This window comes from Haematobia irritans, chromosome 1 (assembly GCF_050003625.1).
Source record: "Haematobia irritans isolate KBUSLIRL chromosome 1, ASM5000362v1, whole genome shotgun sequence".
Classification (NCBI taxonomy): Eukaryota; Metazoa; Arthropoda; class Insecta; order Diptera; family Muscidae; genus Haematobia; species Haematobia irritans.
The window spans coordinates 139,669,403-139,687,491 of record NC_134397.1 but is presented as its reverse complement, the minus strand read 5'-3'; the positions used below and the strand labels follow the sequence as shown (position 1 = coordinate 139,687,491).

The following is an 18,089-nucleotide window of genomic DNA, read 5'->3' as shown; positions in this document are numbered from 1 at the left end:
TGTTATTAATGTAGGTCGGATGGTATTGCAAATGGGCCATATCGGTCCACTTCTACGTGTAGCTTCCATATAAACGGGCCCCCAGATTTGGCTTGCGGTATATTTGGTATATGGTCTCTAACAACCATGCAAAAATGGGTCCAACCGAAATTTGGTACATGATGTTACTATATGGTCTGAAATTTGGTACATGATGTAACTATATGGTCTCTATCAACCATTACAGAATTGGTCCATATCGGTCCATAATTATATATAGCCCCCATATAAACCGGATTTGACCTCCGGAGCCTTTTCAAGGAGCAAAATTCCTCCGATCCGGTTGAAATTTGGTACATTTCGCTAGTGTATGGCCGATAACAACCATGCCAAAATTGGTCCGTATCGATCTATATTATATATAACCCCCAAATAAACCGATCCGCAATCACAGAAAAATCACGATTGCCACTGAAACCAAAAATAATCTACCAAATGTTATTGCCATAGAAAATTTTGTCAACATTTTATGTCTTTAGGAAATTTTATCAAAATATAATTTATATACAAAATTTTGTCAAAAAATTATTTCTATAGAAAATTTTGTTAAAATTTTATTTCTATAGAAAATTTTGTTAAAATTTTATTTCTATAGAAAATTTTGTCAGAATTTTGTTTCTGTAGAAAAATTTGTCAAAATGTTATTTCTATAGAAAATTTATGAAGCATTTCATAGTTGGAAAGGAATATTTTGCAAAATCTTCCAAAACATCAAGAATTCTACCAAACAGTAAAAAATCTGCCATTTTTTGTAGACTCGTGTTCATAATTGTATATCCCCCCCAAATAAAGCGACCCCGATATTTCAATTCTGGTTCTATAATTACCGCACAGAAGTTCATATCGGTTCGTAATTATTTCTTCCCTATATATACCGGTCAAGAACTGAATATATATGTACGTATTTACTCGACCTTTCTTTTGTCTACTATATATCCCGCATGGTCTAACTTACAATTTAGAAGATGATGTTAAGAACCCAGCAAAAAAATTTGGAAGTTCTTCCCAAGGCACAACTTCAAAAGCACTTCCAGAAGATGCACTCCCAATGATGTTCTTTATTTTAACTACCCAGGAAGTTCTTTTAATTCAATTTTATATAACTTGGTTTTTTCATACTTTTAATGGGTAATTTAATTTTTTTTGGTTCAAATAGGTTAAAAACAGAGTAAAAATTCATAAAATGGTACAAATCATTTAAATTTTGTCGAAAAAAATGCTTAATCCAATCTGAAAAAATTGTGAATTTTTGAAAATATTTGAGGTCAAACGTTTCCGACAAGCGTTAAAATCCATTATAAATTATAAAAAAATTTATTTGACAAAATATCACAGAATTTTTTAATTTACATCCAAAACATTGAATTCGGATCACACTTAAAGAAGTGATGCAAATTCAGTGCAACGGCTGTTGAAATGGAGGACTTCCGTCCTATGACAAGTCCATGTTAAATTCATCGCTTCTGCGTCAATTTTGCACCACTTCCGGATCCAAAAAGAACATTTTCATTACTTTTTGGCGACGCTTTTTTTTTGCTGGGAAGTTTTAAGATGCCTTGCCATCGGTCGCAACCCAAGTAATTTAATTGTGGATGACCGTCTTTTGTAGAAGTTTCTACGCAATACATTGTGGAGGCTACATAAGATTCGGCCTGGCCGAACTTGCGGCCGTATATACTTGTTTTTAATTGAATTTTTATTCATTGAAGTTTGAAGTAAGGCAAATTCTACTTAAAGTGTAGAAAAGAAATTTTAATTTAAAGAAATAAAGTTTGTTGTTGTTTTTTGATTTCAGCTTAAAACCATGCATTGACTAAACTACAAGTGTAGCTTAACCAACATTACAGAAATTGTTTTTTTTTTTATACCACTACTGTGGTACAGGGTATAATAAGTTTGTGCATTTGTATGTAACGCCAAGAAGGAAAAGTCTGAGACCCATCGTTTAGTAACCGATCGTCTTAGAATTAAATTCTGAGTCGATTTAGCGATGCCCGTCTGTCTGTCTGTCTGTCTGTTGGTGTATTTTTGTGTGCAAAGTACAGCTCGCAGTTTTAGTCCGATTGTCCTAAAATTTGGTATAGGGTCCCGTTTCGGCTCAAAGACGATCCCTATTGATTTTGAATCGGTTCAGATTTAGTTATAGCTGCCATATATATTTTTCACCGATCTGGTCATAATTAGCGTGTATATCAACCGATCTTCCTCAAATTCCATACATCCGAATATTTTATGAGTCTCGAAAAAATATCAGCCAAATCGGTTCAGATTTAGATATAGCTCCCATTTATATCTTTTGTCCGATATGGACTTATATGGCCCCAGAAGCCAGAGTTTAGGCCCAATTTGGTTGAAATTTTGCACATGGAGTACAATTAGTAGTCTAGTCAAGTGTGCTAAATCGGTTATTGAAATCGGTTCAGATTTAGATATAGCTCCCATATATCTTTCGCCAGATATTGACTAATATGGTCCTAGAAGCCAGAGTTTTGGCCCAATTTGGTTGAAATTTTGCACTAGAAGTACAATTAGTAGTGTAGTCATGTGTGCCAAATTTGATTGAAATCGGTTCAGATTTAGATATAGCTCTTATATATATCTTTCGCCCGATATGCACTTATATGGACCCAGAAGCCAGAGTTTTATCCCGATTAGCTTGAAATTTTGCAGGAGTACAATTGGTAGTTTAGTCATGTGTGCCAAATTTGATTGAAATCGGTTCAGATTTAGATATAGCTTCCATATATATTTTTCGCCCGATATGGACGAAAAATATAAATTGACAAGCAAAACTGCCACAGCTCCAAGGATATATGGTCTCCCAAAAATTCATAAAGAAGGTACACCTCTAAGACCCATTTGTTCATCCATCAATTCTCCTACATATAACGTATCAAAATATATATCAAATATATTGAAAAATCTTACGAATGACTCAAAGTACAATATAAAGGATGGAATAGAATTTAAGGAAAGAATTAACAAACAAACAATAAAGGACAACGAGTTGCTAATCTCATTTGATGTGATATCCCTCTTTCCGAGTGTACCTATAAACCTAGCAATAGAGACGATTAAAGAAAAATGGACTATAATACAAGAATTTACCAAAATTCCAATGGATTTATTTTTAGAAATAGTGACGCTATGCATAAAGGACTCCAGATATTTCACATATGACGACAAGATATTTGAACAAACCAAAGGAATGCCGATGGGATCCCCTATATCTCCCATAATCGCAGATATTATAATGGAGAAATTATTGGACGACTCAATGAACAAACTCGCAAAAAAACCAAGATTTATGACTAAATATGTTGATGACATATTTTGCATCATAGATCAAGACGAAGTTAGCAACACATTGACGACACTTAACGTTTTTATTCGACATCTTCAATTCACAATGGAATGTGAAACCGAAGGAAAATTACCTTATCTTGACACGGTTGTTCAAAGACACAAGAATCAATTAATGTTGGATTGGTATCAAAAGAAAACTGCATCAGGAAGATTAATAAATTTTCACTCCAATCATCCTCGGCGTATTAAGATTAATACTGCTACCAATTTTATTAATAGGGTTTTAAACATAAGCGACGTAAAATTTCACAAGACTAACGAGAAGAAAATACGATGGATTCTAAAACAAAATGACTTCCCCAATAACACAATCAGTGATCTCATAAAATACGTGAAAAATAAAGTAAATAAGAATCACAACAAACCAGAAGCCACATCCATGGTTTTCAAAAAGACGACATATATACCGAGGTTTTCCCAAAGATTTGAAAAATCAAATATTTACAAAAAGGAGAATTATAAATTAGCGCAAAAGTGTAACAGGACGATAAATGACTTATTTAGCAAAACTAAGACCAAGATAAAAATGGAAGACAAATCGAATGTGGTATACAAAATAAAATGTGATGGGGACGAAACCAATCCCTGTACAATGTCTTATGTTGGCACTACCAGTTCCAAGCTAAAAACTAGACTTTCTGCCCACAAGTCCGACCAAAAGATGAAAAACAAGCCCCTAGAACAAAAAACGGCCCTTGCAGCACATTGCACGAGTACAGGACACATACCAAACTTCAAGAATGTTGAAATACTGACGACGGAAGAAAATACTAAGAGAAGATACACATTGGAGATGTTACATATAATAAACACTCCCACTGACCAACGTATGAATTACAAAACCGACACAGACCACTGTGCACAGATTTATAGAAATCTCATACAAAGGCACAAACATAAGTAGGATAGCTTTAGTTAGATATGAACTTTGCAAGGAGAAAGTCCATTACTTTGTAAAACGTAAATATGAAAAATGTTTGTTATATTTTTGTTAAAAACCATTGTTAAAGTAAATATTGTAAAATGTTTAAATTATGGTATTTTATAGATAATATCTCGCTGAAGATGATCACCGAAGGTATATCGAAATATCCGAAATAGCAATATTTCAATAATAAAACATTGAAAAAAGCAACTACACCAGCATTTTTCATTTATCATGACCTCAAGCCAAAAAGAATCCCAATAAGTTTTTTTTTTTACATATATTCCAGATTTGTTCGGAAGATTCCGAAAAAATGTTCAACATTACATTGTACTATATTAAATTTTGAACTGTAAAATGTGTCTTATTAAAGACCTAAAGTCAGAAAAGAACAGTGTTTGATATAAACGAAATGGACTGTGTTGTTGTTTCAAAAATAACTTTTTTTATTGAAAAAATAAAAATTTTGTAACAAACGAATTTTTTGGTGATAAAAGTTTAAAATTTTCGGAGCAATTCAAAAAACTGTAACAAAAGAAAAACGTTTTCGGTGCACGTTTTCCAAACGTTTTTTTTTCTTTGCGTGCGTCTTGGTCAATTAACTTCATCCAAAGGCAGTATGGTATTTCAGAATTGCATTTCTTAAGTGTGTTTGTGAATTTGGATTCAGAGTCATGTATGTACCGAGCAAAAAATTTTGAACTTGTTCCTACGGGACAAAGTAGTTTTTTTTTTATTTTAACTACCCAGAGGTTCTTTTCTTATAACTCGTTTTTTCATATTTTTGAATGGTAAATTTTACTTTAGAAACAGAGTAAGAATTAATAAAATGGTACAAAATACCCAGCAATTTATTTATTTTATTTTATCTACACAGGAATTTATTTTCATTAAATTTTTTATAACATATTTTTAATGGGTAATTTAAACTTTTTTGTTTCAAATTGGTTAAAAACAGTTTAAGAATTTATAAAATTGCACAAATTATACACATTTTGTCGAAAAAAAAAATGCTAAATCCAATCTGAAAAATTGTGAATTTTTGAAAATATTTGAGGTCAAACGTTTCAGACAAGCGTTAGAATCGATTAAAAATTATAAATAATTATAAAAAAATTATTTGACAAAATATCACAGATTTTTTTAATCGGCATCCAAAACATTAAATTCGGATCACATCTAAAGAAGTGATGCAAATTCAGTGCACCGGCTGTTGAAATGGAGGACTTCCGTCCTATGATAACCCAGCAAAAAAAATTGGAAGTTCTTCCAAAGGCACAACTTTAAAAGCACTTCCAGAAGATGCACTCCCAATGATGTTCTTTATTTTAACTACCCAGGAAGTTCTTTTAATTCAATTTTTTATAACTTGGTTTTTTCATATTTTTAATGGGTAATTTTAACTTTTTTGTTTCAAATAGGTTAAAAACAGAGTAAGAATTCATAAAATAGTACAAATCATTAAAATTTTGTCGAAAAAACTGCTAAATCCAATCTGAAAAAATTGTGAATTTTTAAAAATATTTGAGGTCAAGCGTTTCCAACTAGCGTTAGAATCCATTAAAAAGTTATAGAAAATTATAAAAATTATTTTTTTACAAAATATCGCAGAATTTTTTAATTTACATTCACAACATTGAATTCGGATCACACCTAAAAAAGTGATGCAAATTCAGTGCAACGACTGTTGAAACTTCCGGATCCAAAAAGAACATTTTCATTACTTTTTTGGCGACGCATTTTTTGTTGGGAAGCCCATCCCGGAGATATTCTGAAAAAGTGTTTGGGGTTTAGTCGAAACTGGGATTGAACCTAAAACCCTATGTATGCTAGACATGATAACCATTGCACCACGGTGGTTACCTAGCCTGGTGGTTTATTGTATTCAGCTACTTAGTACATTGCAGTCTCGATTATGATTTTTAAACTCAATTCAAAATTTTTTCTAGTGTATGACAAACTCAAATGACCCATCCTACACTTCAAGCTTGACACCCACCACCCCAAAATGTCATTTAAACATGTAAACTTCCGCACATCCGGCTAATATTGGTGTGGGTGAAAGATGGTACAAACAAAATAAGGAAGGACTAACAAGCCAAATTATGGCAATTAAGTGACAGTATTTCATGCCACAAAAATATAACGGAAATACTGCTGATGCCGGGCTATTAAACATTTGCTATCCCTCTTCTCTCCTCTTCAACATCTCAGCTTCTTGCCATCACAGCATCAATGCCTACATCCATCCATACAAGTGAGTATAAATTAAGAAAAGTGCGTAGAAAAGCGCCTAATTTAGAGGAAAAATTAAATTAACTCTCATTCAATGCAGTACGGTGAAACTTTAAAAGGACCTTTTTTATGCTTTCTAACTTTGGAGTATCAAAAATTTGTGATGCCTGGTGGCTATGTAAATGAATGTACGTGGTTATCATGGCCAGACAGCAAGCAACAGCGAAACTGAAATGACCATGTTGGGGAAAAATATAAGCGGACTAGCAATTGATTAGGATGATTCTAATTAGAAAAGGCCTTGTTTCGAGAGAAAAAAAACGCTCTGTAAATAAATCCCACGAATTAGTTGCATAGTACGAGGTCAGCAAAAAGCATCTGTAAAAATATTTGATAATAATGGCCAATTGGAATAGCAACCCAACTTTTTTGTTTTGCTTTTATTCCCCCGAAGCTATTTCCCGAAAGTATTGAAAGTTAAATTTCCACAGGATATAGGAGGAAAGTTCACTGTTTTACAAAATATGAAGCAAATAATTTGATGGAGTACCGAATAAATACCCTTATTGCGCTGTTTCCTCGGCTTCTAGTTTAAATAAACAATACAGTTATGTGGGTTGGAAAATATGAATTTTATCAAACACTTAGAGAAATTTATTATTCAACATTAACAGTATTTGAATATGGAGAAAGGGAAAGGCTACTTAACGGCTTATTTTGAAAACCTTTTTGAGATGTTACACTTATCTCTGTATTGGTTTATGTGGGAGAAAAACTAATTTCTGACTCAATCACGAAATTAATTTTTTATTTGAAATTTCTTCAGGCACGAAAATGATGGTATAAATCACAGAATTAATTACAAATAATAAAACACGTATATACGGCCGTAATTCGGCCAGGCCAAAGCTTATGTACCCTCCACCATGGATTGCGTAGAAACTTCTACTGAAGACTGTCATCCACAATCTTGGGTTGCGGTAACACTTGCCGATGGCAAGGTATCTTAAAACGTCCTAACACCGTAATATATACCACATAGTCCATACGTGGTATATATTAAACTAAAAAAGGCCGATTAAATACGTATATAATTAGGTTTAAAGTTTCTATAGAAATAAAATTTTGACAAAATAAAATTTTAACAACATTTTCTATAGAAGTAAAATTTGGAAAAATTTTTCTATAGAAATAAAATTTGGAAAAAATTTTCTATAGAAATAAAATTTTGACAAAATTTTCTATAGAAATAAAATTTTGACAAAATTGTCTATAGAAATAAAATTTTGTCAATGTTTTCTATAAAAATAAAATTTTGGTAGATTATTTTTGGCTCGAGTGGCAATCATGATTATGAACCGATATGGACCAATTTTTGTGTGATTGGGGATCGGCTATATATAACTATAGACCGATATGGACCAATTTTGGCATGGTTATTAGCGGCCTTATACTAACACCACGTTGCAAGATTCATCCGGATCGGATGAATTTTGTTCCTCCAAGAGGCTCCGGAGATCAAATCTGGGGACCGATTTATATGGGGGATATATATAATTATGGACCGATATGGACCAATTCTTGCATGGTTGTTAGAAACCATATACTAACACCACGTACCAAATTTCAACCGAATCGGATGAATTTTACTCCTCTAAGAGGCTCCGGAGGTCAAATCTGGGGATCGGCTTATATGCGGGCTATATATAATTATGGACCGATATGGACCAATTTTGGCATGGTTGTTAGAGACAATATACTAACACCACGTACAAATTTCAATCGGATCGGATGACTTTTGCTCCTCTAAGAGGCTCCGCAAGCCAAATCGGGGGATCGGTTTATATGGGGGCTATATATAATTATGGACCGATGTCGACCAATTTTTGCATGGTTGTTAGAGACCTTATACTAACACCATGTACCAAATTTCAGCCGGATCGAATGAAATTTGGTTCTCTTAGAGGCTCCGCTAGCCAAATCGTGGGATCGGTTTATATGGGGGCTATATGTAATTGTCGACCGATATAGACCAATTTTTGCACCGTTGTTAGAGACCATATACTAACACCATGTACCAAACTTCAGCCAGATCGGATGAAATTTGCTTCTCTTAGAGGCTCCGCAAGCCAAATCGGGGGATCGGTTTATATGGGGGCTATATGTAATTATGGACCGATATGGACCAATTTTTGCACGGTTGTTAGAGATCATATACTAACACCATGTACGAAATTTCAGCCAAATTTTGGGGGTCCGTTTATATGGGAGCTATACGTAAAAGTGGACCGATATGGCCCATTTGCAATACCATCCGACCTACATAAATGCCGACTATATTATACCCTGCACCACTTTGTAGATCCACATTTTCGATACCAAATCAAATCCGTCAAATGTGTTAGGTACTATATTTAATCTGACTCGATCTGGACAAAATTTATTAGACTTATACAAATATACAATTTAAGTCGGCTAATGCCTTGAGGAGCTATATCTAAATCTGAACCAATTTCAACTAAATTTGGCATACATAGTTACACTATTATTACTACTCCCTGTCCAAAATTCTAAATCGGATTACAACTTTGACATCTGTGGTCATATGGGTGAAAATCGGGAGAGAGATATATATGGGAGCTATATCTAAATATGAACCGATTTCCACCAAATTTGGCATGCATAGCAACAATGTTAATTCTACTCCCTGTGCAAAACTTCGCGTAAATCGAATTACAACTCGAACCTCTGTGGTCATATGTGTGAAAATCGGGGAAAGATATATATACACCCAGAAAAAAGTGACCCCTTCTTTAAGTTAAAATGAACTCATTGTAAAGAAAGTTGAACTTCGTATAGCGCCAAAGACATTTTTATTTGTTTGAACGATGTGATTTTCGTAGAAATTAGGTATAATGGATTCCATATATTAGTTAACGTTTTCCTATATTTATGTACCACTATCCTACAGAATGAAAAAAATTTAACTGAATTGAATTCATATATGGAATGATTTTATTGAACTTTTTTCATTCATTTGGACAAATCTTACATATTTGTGGTAAAACTTTTACTTCATAATTAGAACTGCTTACCTTCGTTTTTAAATACAATTTTATTTATTTATATAAGCAATTTTATCTTCAATAAAAGACATGTTTTATTAATATATTGAATACATTTATTAAGAATCAACGGCATCGACTGTTATTGAAATATTAGTTTATTATTCCACTATTTCCAATTTCCATGTGAAATTATCAACTTTTTATAAGTTCACTTTTAATAAGTTGCTGCCTAACGATTTTGTCCTCCTTTTACAATTTCCATACCTACAAATATAAAAAATCATAAACCATTTTTGTGACGAAAGGTTAGCGTCACTGAATATTACCTGATAATTGAAGATTCCAAAATGAAGACAAATGAAAGGGTTGTTATTCTGCTGGTGTTTTCTTTCTTTATACACCATCACGAACATTGATAGATTTATTTTCAAAAACACGAAAAATTTTCTCACTAATTTAAAATAACAAATATTTTATATATTTTATTTGTTATTTATTATATTATTTTACCATATTATTTTTTAACAATCTCTCCGTATATCACAACAACGCGATTCCAACTAAAAAAACAACCCACGCGCAAACATATCGATTACACCCACGCGCAAACACAAACGATGACAGGTATCGATTACAGGTAGACAATAGAAATATAGGAAAATTTCCTATATTCTAACAAGAGCGTTTCCTTAAGTTTTGAAAGGATTGCATACTTCGAATGAACTAAAATATTTTTCTATGCCAAGTGTTGTTCGTATGTATGAAAAACTTTCTATTATAAAGGAAGTCGCAATTATCATTTTATAGGAAATTTTACTAATTTTGAGGAAACTTGGTTTTAGTTCGGATTTTGTTTATTTTAACGAATGCTTTGTTATCGGTGAATAAAATTTTCTTGTTCAGTAGTAAATTCTTATACCCAGCGAAGAAAACAGTATGAGTAAAATTCCATGCCTTATTCTAGTTAATGAACTATTCCTAACTGCTTACAATTTACGATTTTGTTACTGAATCGAGTAAATTTTATTATTTCTCACAAAAATTTACCTTAATGGAAATAAAATGGATAAACTATATTGATGAAAATTTTTTCCTTTAGTTTCGAACTTTTTTCTGGGTGTAGGAGACCGATTTGAACCAAAATTGGCATGTTTATCAAGAACGTTATTCTACCTCTTGTACAAAATTAAAGCAAAGCAGTGTAAAACTCTGGCTTTTTGGGCCATATAGGTGCATATCGAGCGCTATTGGGCATATTGGCGCTATCTGAACCGATTTCAACCAAATTGGGCACACTTTACAACATTATCAATTTCACTCCTTTTGCAAAATTTAAAGCAAATCAGGTTAAAAATTCTGGCTTCTGCGGTTATATTAGTAGATACCGGGCGAAAGATATATATGGGAGATATATCTAAAACTGAACCGATTTCTTCCAAAAGCAATTTGGAAGAAATTGACCCAAAGCACATACCTGTGCCAAATTTGAAGTCGATTGGACTAAAATTGCGAAGCCAGACTTTGATCACAAAAATGTGTATACAGACAGACGGACATGGGTTAGGTTAGGTTAGGTGGCAGCCCGATGTATCAGGCTCATTTAGACTATTCAGTCCATAGTAATACTACATTGGTGAACTTCTCTCTTATCACTGAGTGCTGCCCGATTCCATGTTAAGCTCAATGACAAGAGACCTCCTTTCTATAGCCGAGTCCGAACTACTTAGACAAGCTTTGAAACACTCAGAAATGTCAACAGCATTACTGAGGTGGGACAATCCCACCTCAGTACAAGAAAAATGTTGATATTTTGGCCATTTTTGCCGAAATCAGAAAAACATATATATGAGAGATATATCTAAATCTGAACCGATTTCAACCAAATTTGGCATGCATAGTTACAATGTTAATTCTACTCACATAAATCTGAACCAATTTCAACCAAAATTAAAATGCGTATCCAGAACGTTAATTCTACTCCCTGTACAAAATGAGGGGTATATTAACTTAATAAAGACCCCACAAAGTACACGCAGAGAAGAAACATGATTGTCACAATCATATTCGAATAGCAAAATAATACGATAGGAGCTAATTTTGCGGCGACCATGTAATATTTTCACCTCGAACCATGTTGGGTCAGTGAACATGGTTCTAAGAAAAATAAAATTGTCCTCATCTAAAATGTTATTGATAAAAAGAATTTTGTTTCAATTAAAAGACAATGGTCACGATCTAAAATGTTATGGTATTCGTCAAAAATGTTTTCCTTCCAGTTAAAAGAACATGGTCACAACCTAAAATGTTTTGATCTTTATGAAAAAACTTTTTTCGTCGTCGAAAAAGGGGCGCCACTAGAGAAAAGAAAACAGAAAATTAACTGTATTTATTTGTTTTTATTTATTTATAAACTAATTCATTGTTAATTTGTATTTATAATGTCGTGCAAGCAAACATCATATATTTTTACACACTCTATTTTGGTTCAATTTCACCAATAAGTAATCATTCCATATTAACTTCGTGCCCATCAAATGTACCAGCGCAGACATCATGTAACTGCAAATAAAAATAAATTATACCATAAATCAAAATGCAGAACAAAAAACAGGTACATTTTTTTCAATTACACTTTCCTTTTTTGTATTCACATAAAACCACCACTGCCACTTCTGAATAAATAAATTAACACAAAACACAGTAATTCCGTATCCTTCTTCTATTCCAAGGAACAATCAACACACGACTGACGCGCAAAATGAAAATCGTGTGTACCTGCTCAATGTTTTTATAAAATTCTTTTCGCTGCAACAAAAATTAAAAAATTAAATGGTCACGAAAACAATGTACATGGTCTTTATGGTCATGTAATGGTTCTACACATATCTATACGTAACCTATAAAAATACTTTTTTCCTGCAAAAAAGTAAAAAAAAAACAAGTAAGGAAAGTCTAAAGTCGGGCGGGACCGACTATATTATACCCTGCACCACTTTGTAGATCTAAATTTTCGATACCATATCACATCCGTCAAATGTGTTGGGGGCTATATATAAAGGTTTGTCCCAAATACATACTGTTACGTTTTTATATTTAGGCGTTTTTAATTACCCGACAATTAAAACACAGTTCTTTTAAATAACGACAATCTACAATTTATTTACTATGACTTCACACTTTACAATTCGTTCACACTGGAGTTATTCGTTTGACGCTTTAATTAAGACTGACTCGTTAGCAGCATGCGAGCGCTTTTATATATGACGGTGTGGCAATTCGAGAACATTCTGGTAGCACTACAATATTCTGGCAACGCCAGAACATTCTTAGACAATGATAGAAGGATCTACGACCATTAAGTCATTCATCTGGTGGCTGCCAAACACATACACACTCACATAGATATGCGCTCGCATTACTACAAGAACAAAAACAATGACAATATACAATGAGATGAAATGAGAATGCAAAATAACAAAACAAAGGGGTTGTTATCAAAGAGAGTGAGAACTTACATGAAAATAAGCAAACAAAAGAACATAAAAGAAATTCAGGAAAGTGCTAGAAAATGAATAGATGATTCCAACAAGTTATAACGAAATTTTATCGTTACAATTTGAAATTTAAATTAACGGAAACTAATTTAAATAAACTTAAACTATAATTATCAAATTCGTAACACTGCCTCCCGCTTAAGCCTGTTCGTCCCGAACAGGCACAGAACCTGTTCCGTAAGGAGCCAATCGTTCCAGATGTACAACTTTCATCTTTGATCTAGGGCTGTCGTCCTTCTGAATCCGGTATACAACATCATTGATCTTCTTGATGACTTTGTATGGGCCTTCCCACTGTGTTTGCAGTTTGGGACACAGTCCTTTCTTTCGTTGCGGGTTAAATAGCAGAACCAATTCTTCTTCTTGGAAGCCCTCAGTATTTACAGCACGATCGTATCTCGCCTTCATTCTGTTGCTGACCATTTTTATTTTGTTGCGCACTGATTCGTGAACTTCTCCGAAAGTGTTTGGGATGTCGTTTCTGTTTTCTTCCATGGCGAGCTCATAAGGTTTAGCGCCGAATATCAGATCTCCAGGCAACTTTAACTCAGTTCCGAATAGAACATTGGCCGGTGTTCGAGAGGTGGAATCATGAATGGCAGATCTATAGGACAGCAAAAACTTTGGTATATGCTCGTCCCAGTCCCTCTGGCCGTTGTCCACCACTTTTCGAAGATGTTCCTCCAGGGTGCGATTAAACCTTTCTACCATGCCATCGGATTGTGGATGTAATGGCGTAGTCCTCGTTTTCTTGATACCAAGGGATTCACACATCTCTTTGAATATGGCCGATTCAAAATTTCTTCCCTGGTCTGAGTGAATCTCGGACGGCACACCGTAGCGACATATCCAGTTTTTGTTGACCACATCCACAATCGTTTTTGCCTCTTGGTTTGGAATTGCATACACCTCCGGCCATTTGCTGAAGTAATCCATGACCACAAGGACATAACGGTTTCCAGAATCACTTACTGGGAAAGGGCCTGCCACGTCCATTGCTATTCTTTCAAACGGGGCTCCTGGTCTATATTCTTGCATAGGACCTCGACTTTTCCTTGTTGGACCTTTCGCCTTCATGCACTTCTCGCAATTGGCTACCCATTCAGCAATTGATTTCTGGCATCCAACCCAGTAGAATCGTTGCTTCACTTTATCGGCGGTTTTGGTTATTCCCAGATGACCTCCACTGGGACCATTATGGAACTCCGCCAAAACGTCTCTTATTTTGGAATCTGGAACGATGATCAAATTTCGGCTGCTCTTGCCATCTTCGCTTTCCCATTTACGTTGCAGGGATCCATTGGCTAGAACTAAACTATCCCATTGAGCCCAGTATGATTTCATAAGTGGACTTTCGGCTGCGATGTCTTTCTTACTGGGCTTCTTGTTCTCTTCCTTTGCCGAAATAATTTTGTTCAAAATGGGATCTTTACGCTGTTCTGTTGGCCAGTCCACTCCAGATTCGATGTGTAACAGCCGAATATCAACAATCTCCTCCTTATGTTCAGCCTTCGAGCAGTGCTTGCATTCTATACTGCAAGGTCGACGTGACAAAGCGTCAGCGTTACCGTGTTTTCCACCTTTTCTATGCTCGATACTGAAATCATAGCTCTGGAGCCTCTCGATCCAACGTGCCAGTTGAGCTTCCGGATTCTTGAATTGAAGCAACCATCGTAGAGCTGAGTGATCAGTCCTTAGCAAGAAATGTTGTCCATACAAATATTTATGATAATGTTTTACACTCTCTATGACGGCTAGCAGCTCTCGTCGCGTTACACAGTAGTTCTTTTCGGGCTTGGACAACGTTCGGCTGAAATATCCGATGACCTTCTCCTTGCCGTCTATCTGTTGGGATAGCACACCTCCAATACCATGCGCGCTAGCATCTGTATCCAAAACAAATTTTTCGCCCGGAATAGGATACGCTAGAACAGGAGCTGAACATAAAAGTTCTTTTAAATGTTGGAATGAATCCTCCTGTTCGTCGCTCCACTGGAACTTCTGACCTTTTTGCGTCAATTTATGGAGACTAGCGGCGATGCTGGCGAAGTTTGGGACGAATCGTCGGTAATATGTACATAACCCAAGGAAACTTCTTAATTCGTGGAGATTTCCGGGTCGTGGCCAATCTCTGACAGCTTGGATTTTGTCTTCATCGGTGGATATGCCCTCTGCAGTCACATGATGACCCAGGTATTTAACTTCTCGCTGGAAAAGGGAGCATTTCTTTGCGTTAAGGCGTAGACCAGCGGCTGACAATTGCTGGATAACGTCTTTCAAGTTCTTAAGGTGCTCGTCAAATGTTTTGCCCATCACTATGATGTCGTCCAAGTATATCAAGCACGACTTCCAGTGCAACCCCTTCAGTACCCGCTCCATCAATCTTTCGAAGGTAGCTGGAGCGTTGCAGAGCCCGAACGGCATTACATTGAATTGCCAGAGACCGCCATTAACGCCAAAAGCCGTCTTTTCCTTGTCTTTCTCGGCGATCTCTACTTGCCAATATCCACTCTGCAAATCAAGCGTAGAAAACCATGTTGTTCCGGCTAGTGTGTCCAACGTGTCATCAATGCGTGGAAGCGGATAACTGTCCTTTTTGGTGACATCATTTAGTTTTCTGTAGTCCACGCAGAATCGGGTACTTCCATCTTTCTTTTTGACCAGCACAACTGGGGAACACCAAGGACTTGATGATGGCTCGATCACTCCACTCTCCGCCATTTCCTTTATGAGCTTTTGAACTTCGTCTCTTTTTGCCAGGGGAACACTTCGTGGTGCCTGTTTTATGGGCCTTTCTTCTGCGGTTTTAATTTCATGTTTCACTACAGATGTTCTTCCTTGATTTCCCTTTTCAGAAGCAAAAGCAGAGGCGTTTTTCCACAACAATTGCTTGGCTTTATTTCTCTCTGACGGCGATAGATGACGTGTCCAAGCCTCGAAATACCCTTCTAGATGTTTTCTCACTGCTCCATGTGTCTTTGATGAGTTGCCTTCCAAATTGACTATTGCCTCGGCTGGTGTACATTATCCAATATCAGAAAATTTTACAATTTGCTCATGATTGTCAGACAAGTTCAAGACACGGACTGGTATTAGTCTCTCTTCGTTCGTTGTTACCAGGGCATTTGCTATCAAGATGTTGTTGCTTTTGTTTTCTGCTGGTTCAACAACCCACAATTGGCCGACTTCACAATCTCCATCCATAGAAACCCATATAATTGCTTCGGCATTCGGTGGTATAGACTCTGACTGGCTCGTTGTCAAACGTCTGACAGGTGTATTCTCGTCGTATCCCACGTTTACCGTTATTTCGGTATCGCACCATGTCATTACACGACGCTTCATATCCAGATTGAGACCAAAAGCAATCATGAAATCCGCTCCAATTATAACTTCGTCTACTATATCGGCCACAATGAAATCATAAGTAACAGATTTGTTAGCAATAGTTAATTTTACGGTGACCTTTCCATATACGGTTGCGGGTTCCCCTGTAGCCGTGCGTAGCTTGACTCCAATCAGTGGTGTAACTTTTCCTTTTACTAAATCAGATCTAATGATAGACTTTGATGCACCAGTATCCAACGTCAAAGTACGCTTGTCGCCATTAATAACACCCGCAATAGTTAAATTGTTGTTTTTCTGTTGAACTATTGCTATGGAGATGGTGGGGCCATCGTCTGTGGGAGCCAGCTCTTGCCCCGCTGAACTAGCTCGATTTAGTTTAAAGGTGACTCACTTGACTGTGGGGTCACCTTCTTATGGCTATTGTTTAATGGAGATGGTGATGTGGACCTTGACCGTTTGCGTCGTGCTTTGCATTCTCGAGCTAGATGTCCCGGCTTATCACAGTTATAGCATTTGATCCGGGATTTATTTGCCTCTTGCTTCATTTCTTGCATAGCCTGCTTCATGGCCTCTTTCATCGACTCAATAACGGACTTTGATTCGTCACACTCTGTCTCTACTTTACGTACCTTGTGAATTTGAGGCCGCGCTAGCAATCTCGCAGTCTCCTGTGCAAGTGCGAATGTTACTGTTTCAGCGAATGTAGCCTTTTGTGACGCATATGTTGCACATTTTATATCTGGGTCTCGAATTCCATTGACGAAGGTTTCAATCTTGATGCGGTCCACAAGAGGATGACTCTCACCTGGGTATGTCAAAAGCACTAGCCGCTCAACTTCCGTTGCGAAATCTTGTAGGGTTTCATTCGATTTCTGGATTCTTCCTCTCAATTCCATTCTGAAGATGTCCTGCTTGTGCTCTCCACCATACTTGCGTTGAAGTGCCGCTATTACTTCATTATAGTTATTTCTAGAAGAAGCGGGAATGCTTTGTATCACATCAGCAGCATTGCCCTTTAATGCCAATAGAAGTTCAATTGCTTTATCATCGTCATTCCACAAATTTCTACAAGCAACCATTTCGAATTGGAATTTGAAAACATCAAATGACGTTGAGCCATCGAAAACAGGAGTTTTGATTTTTGAGCCCTCGATGACGCGCACTGGACCACCTTTAATTTCCAGCTCTGACATTTTTTTCTCGATGTGCAGAAACTTCTCATCATGAACCATAATTTTCTCATCCACGGAAAGAACTTTCTTATCCAATTCCACAATTTGATTTTCTATATGGTCCACACGTTTCTCCATGCCTTCAGAAATTTGTTGTAATTTTTCGTTGAGAATTCTAGAATTTTCGTCGAATTTTTCTTCCAATTTTCTAGAACTTGCTTCCATTTGTAGGGCATTTTCTTTCAGCAATTTTCTAGAATTTTCTTCCATTTTTCTAGAATTTTCTTCCATGATTTTTCTAGAGTTTTCTTCCATCATTTTGCTCAAAACATTGAGCATTGATGTGTAGTCCACAACACTCGAAGCCACTGATGGAGTTTCT

The 18,089-nt window shown here is 35.8% G+C and overlaps 1 protein-coding gene and 1 long non-coding RNA gene across 2 annotated transcripts in view; one reads left to right on the top strand and one right to left on the bottom strand.

The window, feature by feature from the left end:
• The window catches only part of LOC142232019 (uncharacterized), a 42,178-nt gene extending 35,381 nt beyond the window's left edge, over positions 1 to 6,797 (top strand). The window contains exons 2-4 of the mRNA XM_075302719.1: positions 3,174 to 4,305; positions 6,545 to 6,587; positions 6,666 to 6,797. Of these exons, the coding sequence (XP_075158834.1) occupies positions 3,174 to 4,305; positions 6,545 to 6,587; positions 6,666 to 6,797 (1,307 nt within the window). The remainder of the gene's footprint in view (positions 1 to 3,173; positions 4,306 to 6,544; positions 6,588 to 6,665) is intronic.
• Positions 6,798 to 9,700: 2,903 nt separating this feature from the next.
• LOC142242545 (uncharacterized) lies at positions 9,701 to 10,157 on the bottom strand. The gene is made up of 2 exons (XR_012724146.1): positions 9,960 to 10,157; positions 9,701 to 9,897 (listed from the first exon to the last, which is right to left on the bottom strand). It is a non-coding gene; the product is annotated as an uncharacterized LOC142242545 (long non-coding RNA).
• Positions 10,158 to 18,089: the final 7,932 nt, after the last annotated feature.